This window comes from Rattus norvegicus, chromosome 8, assembly GCF_036323735.1.
Source record: "Rattus norvegicus strain BN/NHsdMcwi chromosome 8, GRCr8, whole genome shotgun sequence".
Classification (NCBI taxonomy): domain Eukaryota; kingdom Metazoa; phylum Chordata; class Mammalia; order Rodentia; family Muridae; genus Rattus; species Rattus norvegicus.
Genome location: NC_086026.1, coordinates 80,091,823 through 80,103,868, shown reverse-complemented (window position 1 = coordinate 80,103,868; position 12,046 = coordinate 80,091,823). Strand labels below are relative to the sequence as shown.

The window sequence follows — 12,046 nt, the reverse complement described above, 5'->3', positions numbered from 1 at the left end:
TCTTCGTACCCTCTCTTAAATACAACAGTCACTGAATGAGTTTGATTTTTTAAAAACATAAATACACATATATTTATGCACATAGATGCATATGTGTTATATCAAAGGTGATTCACAATCATCAAAACAAATCAATATCCAAAGTATTTATCTTTAAAGTCTCCTAAATCTGTCATCTAAAGATAATTAGAACAAACACCCAAGATTTTTGGAGTCGGTGAAAGGGCCAAGGTTATATAGATCAGGAGCAGAACCCCCGCCTAGCATGTGTGAGGCCCCAGATTCTAGACTGACCCTAGGAGAAAATAACAAAACAAGTACATGTGCAAAATAGTAAGACCTAACTGGGCTCCTAATAGGCATGGCTAAGTTTATGGCTATCAACTAAAAACAGCTCTAGGGCTGGAAAGATGGCTCAGGGATTAAGAGTACAAGCTACTCCTGAAGAGGATGCAGGGTGGGACCCAGGGTGGCTCACAACTCTCCAGAATTCCAGCTTCAGGGGCTATAATGACTCTTCTGGCCTCTTTCAGGCACACAGGTACACAGTCACATACAAGTGGCAAAACACAAATAAAATAAAATAAATCTAAATAAAACTATTATGTATTTCTTAAGTTTTGCTTACATTTCAACACATCTGTGAGAATCAAACAAAAGCCATGTGAAAGGTTTTGGAGAATAAAACCACCCAGAAAAAGTACTACGGCCCTGGCTGCACATGAGAACCATCTGGCTGCTTTGGAGAAGACTGGTGTCTGCGCCAAGAAAGCATGAAAACTAAGCCTCAAAGAACTGGAAACCTGGTGTCTGTTTCTGAAAACTCCAATGACTTTAGTGCAGAGTATAGACTACTTAGGTGATGGGTGTCACTAACGAACAAGACCAGAGTAAGGAAAATGAGAGGAAAGGGATGGTTTTCAACCTACCATGTAGAAGCACGGTAACAGAGCACCAAGTGTATCATGTGCACTTATTTCAGTTGTTGAAAAAGAAACAACAGGCCAGAAGTGATGACTCACCTGTTGTTCTTCTAGAGAACCCAAGATGGGTTCCTAGCACCCACATGGGGGCTGAGAACCTTCAGTAACTGTTGGAGTGATGTTTTTGTGTACGGTAGTAGATTTCCTTCTATTACTCAAATGCTGGTTTCTGTGTATTGTCATTATTATGAAACACATACTCCCACCTTAAGTCTTTTGTAAATGCTGTTCTCCATCAGCTTCTGATTGGCCAACTAAAGAGCTGAACAGTCAATGGCTGGGCTGGAGAATTAAGGGAGAACCTTCTGGCCTGAAACAGGAGCTAAAATGAACAAGAGCCACAGGGCAGAATGTAGGCCAGAACAGTAGTATTGTCATGTTGGAATAGCTGAGAATCTGCACAACCATCGTGCCTAAAGTTTATAATAAATTTAAGTCTCTGTCATTATTCAGAGCTGGGGTGGGCATTGAAAGGCCATTTGGTTACATGTAACTCCAGAATCAGTAATAGTTCCAAGGCATCGAATGGCTTCTGATTTCTTCAATCATGCATGTGATGCACATGAAGACACTTAGGCAAAACCCCACAGAGACAAAATTTTACAAATCTTTAAAAAAATGTTAAGTAAAAAAAGAATATTTGAACAGAATGACATTCAAGATAGTAGGACTATGAGCTATTTTTGTCCTTTTATATTTTTCTGGATTATCTGATTAAAAAAACAAAAACATTCCACCTTTATGACCTGGAAAACACTAAACTATTCCAGCGTCAAAGGGCTGACACAGAGGCGACAAAGGCTGTGCAGCTTAGGATCTGCACAGTTCACTCCAGAAGCTGACAACACTGAGGTCCTTTCATTGTCAGAAGAATGGCTGATTAAATAAATCAATAATCTACATGAGCTCTAAGCCATTCAATCTTTTCATTAAAATCTCGTGCCATCAACAGTACTAAGATTTCTTTTTTGAAATGCATATAGAATCAACAGTTTATTTTATGAGTTCATAAAATGGAAGTGAACTCATAGCTTTCAGCATGTGACATAGAATCCCTAAGATGAGTGCCTTGGCAGCAAAGTGCTATCCTGGCACATACTGTGTTTGATATCGCAGCTGGAAAAGGTACAAGAATATCTTAGCGATAAATATGTTTAATGGCTGAGACAAATGAACTAGCTCTGTGAAATGAAAATGACATAGGATCCAGATACTAGATGACATTCCATCAAGGGTCAGGAGGCTTTCCAATGCAGCTCCAGTTTAGTAACAAACAGAGCAGTGCAGTGAGCTGTGTGGTCTCAAAGCACACTTCACATAGTGTGTATATAAGAAGAAAGCACTGTGATCCTGAGACAACCTGACAGACTACAAATGCCTGTATAAATGCTTCCTACAAATATCCAAGTGAAACAGGCAGCAAGAAGTATTTTAGAAAGTAATAGTTACAAAGACAATAGCCTTCAAAATGTATTCAATAAACATTTGAGCACACATTACTTGCCTCTGGCCATTAGAGGTATAAAGATTATACCCTGGGACTTCACTGATATATATCACAGAGCTTTCAGTTTAGCAGGCACGGGAGAAGCAGCTGTGAAATGTTGTGCTCACCGCACCTCTCACTCCAGTTTTGCCAGTGACTAACATCCGACACACTATAAAGCAGGTAGTGGGCAAAATAACCATGCACTGGGATTGAACTACTAGGAATGTGCTCTGTGGCTGTTATATCATCCTAGTTGGTAATTTTGGAAAGTTTCACAGAATAAAAATATAGTATTATCTGTGTTATTTTTTCACAAAAATATTAGGTTTCAGATGTTTGTGCAAACCAAAATCTATATTATACTTATTTCTATAGGGGGAAATCCTACAGTTTTTTAAAACCTGTAAGCACTGAAAACTAGTTTCAATACCAATTAAGGTATTATATTTAATGCTGAACGGTGTGCTGATTAAATACATAATTTGCTAAAGTTTAGCAGTAATTTTAAAGGTTGAAAATCTAAAAGAAAACAGATACAGTATCTCTGAAACAAGGCAGGAAGCATTAGCTCTACCTGTTTAACTGCTTTCTGAATACACACCCAAGTAATATGATAGTGACTCTCAACAGAAGCTTTCATCTGGTTACTTATTAAAAAGTTCCCAGGAAAGAGACTGTAAAAAACTGAGAACCAACCCAAGACATAAACTATTTGATATTAGCTACATGTTATTACAAATACCAGAGTCCTCTACAATGTAATCCACACCACGGACTTTTGTCCCTGTAGCTGTTCAGTTCTGTATTTAAGATTATAAACTCCTTTTCCTCTAACCTGTCTGAGCACAGTCATTTAACATATTTTAGGTGGAGGAAAAAGAGTGATAGGGATTGAACCCACGGCATGGCCCAGAGTCTTACCCCAAAACCGAACATACATTGTTTTTTAGTTTTTTACATATATATTTATTACATATATATACATGTATGTATCTATATACCCAGAGCTGCAAATATAAAACAAAAATTTCAAAATCAAACAATAAAAGCATGTGTGAACTGAATAAGTCAGACGGCATGATCAGTGTTAAAACCAGTAACTTGAAACACAGCTTGTCAGCTCTCATAATACACCAAATAAATAATGTGAATCAGAAACCTATATAAAAACATGGTCATTCCTGACCACGACATACTTCTTTTTCATATAAAACAACTACTTCACCAGAAGCTTCCAAGGTGATAGGAATGTATCTCTCTAAATTAAAAGCCTCAGGTCTTCAAGACGACTTAGTTAATCTTCTAAAATTGTAACGCCATACTGGCATTCCTATTGACCCAGGAAACCCTTACCCCTTTTTAATTTCTATCAGCACACACAGGGAACTCTTGAATCAAGAAATCTCAAATAGTTAGCTGACCAGGTCCTGAGACATAGTGTTTTAGATCAAAATTGAAGATTCTTTTCTACTAAAATTCAATCATCTGGGTTTTAGTTTGGTTTGGTTTTTTTGGGGGTTTGGAGACAGGGTTTCTGTAGCCCTTGCTGTCTGGAACTTATTCTGTAGACCAGGCTGGCCCCCAACTGGATATCTGCCTGCCTCTGCCTCCCAAGTGTTTGGATTAAAATTGTGTGCCACCACCACCTGGCCTATTTAATTATCTTATTCCCATTACAACTGTGATAGATCAAATATGGCAGTAAAGAAAGTTACGTTATTAACAAAATGACACAGGAGTTCATGACATAATCTGCCTGGAAACTAAAGAGACCAGGCATCAGAGAGCTATTTGTCTATCCTCTGTCACAGTGCCTCATGAGAAGAGGTAATCTGCAACTATTCAAATATGATTATACTCACCAGATGTTTTTAAGAATAACTAATTCCCATTTATTATCAAAATACTCATTTAAAATTACCTTTCACTATTCACACCAGATCATTCTGCCCTGGAAATACACAGAACCCAATTTAAAAGTTACAACATTAAAAACCTTTACTATCCCCGTATCTTAAAACTTCTTTAAAGCTAATGAGTCCTGGGGTTTTTGCTTTTGTTAGTATGATCGATGGTCTTTTGAATTTCATTGAAAATTACTAGACTACATATTGGAATAAATGCGAAATAACCAGTATGTCAATTAAAACACTAAACATAAAGGTTACAGAACTTGAATATACTAGAGAACAGCAAAGAGCCAAGGAAAGGTCTGGTAGGAATTTCACCAAAACTCTGCCAATTGTGGGGCAAGGTAGACACGGATCAAACTGTATTTTAGTCTTCAGACATTCCTACTATGAAGGATCAGTATGCAATGTAACTTTGTACCTTTCTCCAGAACCAATAAAGAACATTCTCACTTTCTGGTCATCTTCAGCCGAATCTGAAAGGCTGCAAGTTACTCGGAGCCTGGTAACAGTAACTTTTCTTCCTTGACCCAAGAAGGCAGAGTGCCAGAGGGGAATAGCAAAGAGTAGCACTATACAAACAGGGCGAGTGGGACAGGAGCAGAGCCAAGTTAGATAACCAAAATATATTGTAAAATATGTTCAGAACTCGTAACAACCTTTGCCTTTGGTTGGTTTCTTGTTTGGAGTATCAGTTGAAACAGTTAATTCAATATTATCTGGATCGCCTCCTTCCTCTTCAATAGCCTACATTAGAAAGAGAAGTTAATATGCTACACAAACTATCTAAACTTATTTTATAAAAACTTAATGAAAATATATTAGCAAACCTCCAGCCTCAAGACATTAGAATTGCCAGTTATTTTACAAACCGACTTCACAAACGAGTAATTATGCTACACAGAAAGGGGTGGGGGTGGGGGTATTGAGTACTGAAATGTCATGGAACTTAGATTCCACCCAGGCGATGGTTACATGATACATATACTGAACAAGAACCTAAATATGTTTTATTACAGAAAAGTCTGTAGCTTCTTAAATAATGAAGAGTTTTCCTAACGTGTATTGCGTACACTTGTTACCCTCTCCGATTCCAAGGTTTCACGAGAATAAACCTGAAAGCTTAACAGGACTGAGAACGTGGATGATTACGCTGATGCAATCAGAAATTAAAAATTAAAAATAAATCAGTTAAAAACCTAATGGAAAAAAAGATGAACATTCCTTCTCATCCACTCATCAACTCCCACTACCGATTTCTCCCAACAGGGTGAAGAAACGGTTGGGCACAATTAAACGGTAACTTCGGTCAAGTCAGCAAACTAACCATCGCCTCGGAGACCGAGCGATGCACGCGCTCCGCACCGCCCGAAGGCCGGGGTACCCAGCGCCGCCCAGGGTCTGCAGCTCCACCCTCCGCAGGCCGCGGAGCCGACGGAGGGGGCGTCCCAGGGGAGGCAGGGGGCGCGACCGGCGGCAGCTCGCGAGGTTGCTGGAAAGCCAGGCTCCTCGCGGAGGCGCGGGCCTCGCGCGCCCGGCACGCACAGGCGCCACCCGGTCCGCCCCGACCGCGGAAGCGCAGCAGCTAAACGGCGCGGCCTACGCTGCCCTGCGCGCAGCGTCCGGGCCTCACCTGCTTCAGCCGGGAGACCAGTACCGTCTTGACCCCGTTGATGTCCAAGTTGCGGCGCTTCAGCTCGGACCTGAGGTCGATGACCCGCAGCTCGGTGATCTTCTTCCCTTCTGCCTGCCCTGAGGCGGCCGAGGCTACCACGGCCCCGGCAGCGGCAGCGGCAGCCATCTTGGGAAAGCAACGCGCTGCCGAGGCAGCGAGTGGGCTGCAGGGCGGCGGCGGCGGAGGAGGAGGCAGCGGCGGTGGAGGCGGTGGCCGCGGCAGCACCAACTTCCAACCCTGGCCCGGGCGGCCAGCGGCGCCGCGCTACGCTGCGCACAATGAGCCGCTGACCACGCCCCCCGCGGGGACCACGCCCCCGACTCAGCTCCAGCGCAACCTGCAGCGGCACCCGGATGACGGGTGCGCGTGCGCACTAAGCAGGCATGGAGGGGGCGGAGCTCCGAGCGGACCATTGGTTCAGCCTCTAGCGTGGCCTCTTAACTGTCCTCGCGCGTCCACCCGCTCAGCTATCCTCTGTGCTACGGTTCCCGCCTCTCCATTAGCCGCCTTCTCGTCGCATCTCGAACCTAGAGCCATCGCCTCATGAGAGGCACCCCATAGTACAGAGTAGTACTCCTCCTAAATGAGGGGGCGTGTACGCAAGCCTTCCCGGAAGTACGGAATCACCGCGGAAAGGTGTCGGGGTACACTAGTGAACTTAGGTCGACGGGTTCCGCCCCCGAACGCCCCGCGAAACCTCCTGAGGCCCTGAGCCCAGGGGACAGTGTCGCGCTGTGACCTTCTGAAGCTTAGCCCCTATTTGCCTGAAAACTACCAGGAAAACATCTTATCCGCGGTTGCCTCAGTTTGCCCATCCTTCCCGGCGGGCCTGATGGCTCAAAGAAATTGTTCACAAGAAGAGATTAGCTTAAAAGTATGTGTTGTCCTGATCCTATACAGTATTCTCTGCCCTGCGCACCCGGCAGTCAAGGACAGGGACCACTTTATGGAGAGCCAGCCCGTACTAGTGACTATAGTATCTTAGTAAATTTAGTATTATCACAACACAAATATTTTTAGAATAAACACAAAGTTTGATAAAGTTAGGATACACGGGGAACTGAATTAATATTTCCTGATGCCTGATGTGTTTTGTAAAGCCAAGGATATGTATTGTAGAGCGCGGTATGGTGCGGTGGGAGGGGTTGCCTCATCGGGCCAATGCTGAGGCATTCCCACCCCCAGGGTACCAGCCATAAGACAGGTCTAGTATAGAATAGAGTTTATTTGGGGGTTTAGGAAGGGGAGCTGAGAAGGTAGTAGAAGAAGAGAAAGAGAGGCGACAGAAAGAAAAGGCCGGCAGGAACACGTGGAGAGAGAGGGGGAGGGGAGAGGGAGAAAGGGGTCACAGAGAGCGAAGGGGGTGGGGGGGGGAACATTCCCTTTTATAGCAAGCCAGGCCTGCCTGACTGTTGCTAGGTAACTGTTGGGAGGAGCCTAGAAGGCGTGCTAAGGTGCTAAATGTGACGGGTTCGGGGAGTTTCATTTTGTTTTTTACATCTTTGTCCAATTTCCTGGTTATAAAACTTAAATTAAACCGGACAGTGGTAGGACATGCCTTTAATACCAGCACTTAGAGGGCAGAGGCTAACGGATTCCGAGATCTGTCTACTCTAGCCTGATGTTTGCAGAGTGAGCCAGAGCAGCCAGGGCTAAACTGAGAAATCCTATCTTAAAAAAAAAAAAGGTGAGGTGTGTCTTACTTTGGATTGCTGATGCATTTGGTTCAAATGGAGGAAAACTGGACGTTATAAAATCATACCTGGCAGTTCAGTTTGGTATTTCTTTATGGCTTTTAAGGAATTCTGGGATATAACAACCCCTGTAATTCTTCCCAGGTGCTAAAAGAGATTGAATGACTTATAAAAATTCATATGGCTTGTGTGTGGCAGAGCTGTGCTAGGAGTCTTCAAATCTGATTCCAAGTTCAACTCTCTTATCCCACAAATGAGTTTGTCACACTCACAGAATTTTAGAACTCAAAGGTTTTTAATCTAACAGACCAATTTCACCCCACCATATTCCTTCACAATAAATGAAAATGTTGAGATTTGCCTAAGGGCCAACACCTTTTAGGCCGTGGTTGCAGTAAAACCTTAGGTTTTGTTCTATCATTGTTCTGATACTCTTCTGGAGCATCTTTTAGCCAGGGGTCATATTACTAACTCCAAATTAATGATATATCCAAAGGGAAGGAATTTTGATTCAGCTGTTTCCTTTTAGGGACAAAAGGACTCCTAATAATGGAGTAATGGTAAAATGCAGACCTATGTAATCTTATCTGATACCCTTGAGAAAGAAGTCACTTTCCCAAATGCTGAGACTGCTTACCTTGAACCTGGTAAGAAGTAAACAACAGTCTTCAGTTCTCAAAGATTTCTGCTTTGACCTCTTTGAAAGCACAGCATTGTGAAAGTAAAAGCAGTGAGATAAAAGGGGCCAGAGAGGGGCAAACATGATGTATGTTTATTATTTAGGTCCTGGCTCAAAGAACAAGAGGGCAATATTACAGAGACAGTTGAAATCAACTCAATAGCTCGTGTGCTCCATCAGTGTTAAATGTGGATAGGTTAGGATTTTGTAAAAAGTCGTAGTAGAGGTAAGCAGTGTCATCCTGCCTGCAGTTTACTTGCAAATAATTGGAGAAAGAAAAAAAACACCTGACACCATGATATCAGTCACAAAAGATGTTAGGGAGGGAACAAGTAAGGTATAGTGTCACTGTGTTGGATGAAAAGCAAAGGGCTGCGGGCTGGAGGTGACACCCAATGGTAGACACCCAATGGTGACACCCAATGGTGACACCCAATGGTAGAGTGCTTTCCAAACCTGTCTGAAGCCCTGAGCTTGATATCAACCCAGTGAAGCCAAGTGTGTAAAGTTGCCCATTACATACTGGCCAGGCTTTTTAAAAATAAGTGTGAGGGCCAATAAGATGGCACTTGCTAAGCAAGCCTAGTGGCCTGAGTTCTACCCCAAAAGTAAAGGTGGAAGGAGAGAAGAGATTGCAAAAAAATAAAAATAAAAAATAAAAACATCCTCTGTCCCCTACAAGTGGTTCATGGCACACCACTCACATGCACTTGATAACACACAATAATAATAAATACATAGTAACTCACTATGTATGTAGCTCTGGCTGGCCTTGAACTCTCTGTAGATCAGGTAGACCTAGAACTAATAAAGATCTGCCTGCTTCAGCCTCCAGAGTGCTGGGTTTAAAGGTGTGCACCACCCACCACCATGCCAGGCCCTAAATACATTTAAAAAGAAAATACTATTCAAAAAGGAATGCCAATCATCCTGGTATAATGACACACACCCTTAACCCCAGCATTCAGGAAGCAGAAGAGGTAGATTTTTGTGGGTTCAAACCATCCTGGTCTACGTAAAGATTTCCAGATGAGCGAGGGCCACACAGTAAGACCCTGTCTTTGAAAAATAAATAAGGAGGTGGCAATCTAAGGCATACACACACACACACACACACACACACACACACACACACAATTATATACATAAAAAGGGGAATGACGATCCAAGACCAGCAAAATGGCTCACCAGGTAACAATGTTTAAGCTACAAACTCTGATGGCCTGAGTTGTATCCCCAGAAACTCATATCCAAGGTGGAAGGAAAGAATAAATTCCACAGCCATCCTCTGGCCTCCAGGCATGTACTATTGTAGCACACAAATAATAATAGGAAATGATATGATGATCTACATTTTCATACAGAGCCACTTGCTGTTTATTAAGCCTTTAGCACATGTTTTCATAAAAGCTCATCAGTAAACAAATCATGTTCAGGAGTGTTTGGTATCTTAAAAGGCAGACCTGGTTCTGGGAAGACAGTGTTGCCTTATCTGCCTTGCTTACATAGTATGGTCTGTTAACATGTACTCTTGTGAATGCTGAAGACTTAAACAGCAACTGATGTGCCCACATGAATCTTTACTCTGATATCAAAACATGATCTGATAAGCAAAGCATTAATAAGTCAGAAAAAGATGCGCGATTACAGCTTTAGTCAGTAAAATGAAGTAGATAAACCCTGAAAACCTGTAATATTTGTAAAAAAAAAATTACCCTTAGAAATGGATTGAATGGTTATATTATGGAAGAGAAACATTAATAATGCCAATAAAACAGGCATAGTTGTTGAAAGGTGTTTGAAAGTTCAGGGCCAGCCTAAAGTAGGGAGATCTTGTCTCAGGAAAAAAAAAAAAAAAAAAAAAGCCAGTATCTAGTTCAAGAGCGTAGACTAAGTTGAGGATCCCAAGTGATTCCAAATCCATTGCCTTTGAAAAATTCTAAGTTCTAATTCATGCTCTTCACTTCTGAGATTTAAACTGTGTCTCACCTTCTTCTACATTATTGCTCCTGACACCTACCCTCAGATGGGCTTGTAAGTCTTCCATGTCGTGAAATGTCATTACTTGACCCAGTTATTTCCTGTTGGCAGCAAATACATTATTGTATCCTTGTCCTAATGCCAAGTGTGAAACTTCTGGTAATGTCAGAGAAGGCAGATGGTACACTTCTAAGGTTTGCTAAGCCATCTTGGAGGGCCCAACGGTGCTGCAGGGCTTGGTTCCTTTCACCAGAGTGTGAAGTGGGGAGGACAGAGAGAGGTAGACTGAAATCTGAGGAGACGAGCCCACCATTTGAACTTAAAGACATACTTGTTAATACTGAAAAAGTATTGAGACATTGCACATTATTCCTAAATAGTTTTGTTTGTCTGTTTTGTTGTTGTTTGGTTTGGTTTGGTTTGGCTTAGTTTTGGTTTTTTGAGACAGGTTCTCACTATGTAGCCCTGCCTGTCCTGGAACTCACTCTGTAAACCAGACTGGCCTCAGACTCAAGAGGTGCACCTTCCTCTGCCTCCCTAGTGCTGGGATTAAAGGTGTGAACCATCACAGTCTGACTTCCTAAGTAGGTTTTAAAGACAAAACGTGAAGGAAAAAATTTAAGGGAAAGAGGTCGTGCCAGGTTTGTTTTGAGATGTTGTATTGCATTCTGGAACCAAAGAAGTCCTCTAAGGACTGTGTCTGTGCTTCATAGCAAGTAGAAAACAGCATTGTGTCCCCAGTTCCCATGGCATTTGTAGTATGAGCGCCACTGTTCCTCAGAGCAATCTACATTAAGATACAAACCTTTACCTTTGTTCACAAATATTTCTATAAATACTGGAAACTATAAGGTCTAGCATCCATTCAAAAATTACAAGGAAGCAAGATCCTACACTGAGAAAGTAGGTTAAATGACAAACAGAAGAACAGACCATTGGCTCTCCACATAGAACGATCAGATACATAGTGAACATGCAAGTTACCAAAACTTAAAAAGCCCGAGAAAGACTGGATATGGTGGTACATGGCTCTCATCCCCAGGAGATCTCTGTGAGCTTGAGGACAGTCTGATCTACAATTAAGACCTACATGGGCTGGAGAGATGGCTCAGAGGTTAAGAACACTGACTGCTCTTCCAGAGGTCCTGAGTTCAATTCCCAGCAACCACATGATGGCTCATAACCATCTGCAATGGGATCTGATCCTCTCTTCTGGTGTGTCTGAGGACAACTACAGTGTACAATAAAAGAAACAATTCTTTAAAAAAAATCAGTAATTAAAGACCTACAGAGGGAAAAACACCAAAGAACTTGAAGTTGTAAAGTGTTTATTACAAATCGGAGCTGAAAGTAGAAATTCTAGAACCAGACAATGATATAAATAAAACAAGAAATTCATGAGTGTGGTTTTTGGTACAAAAATACAAAGGAAGGGATCCTGTTAGCTAGAATCTAAATGGTGAGTCAGAATCATCTACGAAGACTGAATAATGAGCTAACTCAGACCTGTAATCCTACTAACCTGAGAAGCTAAGACAGGAGGACCACAAGTTGGAGGCCTGCATGGACTCCAGAGTTCAAGGCCAGGCTGAATAACTTAGTGAGATGCCACCTCAAAATGAAAAAAGGCTCAGTA

General features: G+C 42.2%; 1 protein-coding gene across 11 annotated transcripts in view; it reads right to left on the bottom strand.

Annotated features, from left to right (window-relative positions):
- Window positions 1–7,314, bottom strand: part of Sltm (SAFB-like, transcription modulator) — a 46,114-nt gene extending 38,800 nt beyond the window's left edge. For all 11 annotated transcript variants that reach the window (XM_056984525.2, XM_056984526.2, XM_056984527.2 and 8 more), the window contains exons 1-2: window positions 6,016–7,314; window positions 5,042–5,129 (exon numbers count right to left, since the gene is read on the bottom strand). In XM_056984525.2, coding sequence (XP_056840505.1) covers window positions 5,042–5,129; window positions 6,016–6,183 — 256 coding nt within the window. In that variant the 5' untranslated portion in view covers window positions 6,184–7,314. The remainder of the gene's footprint in view (window positions 1–5,041; window positions 5,130–6,015) is intronic.
- Window positions 7,315–12,046: the final 4,732 nt, after the last annotated feature.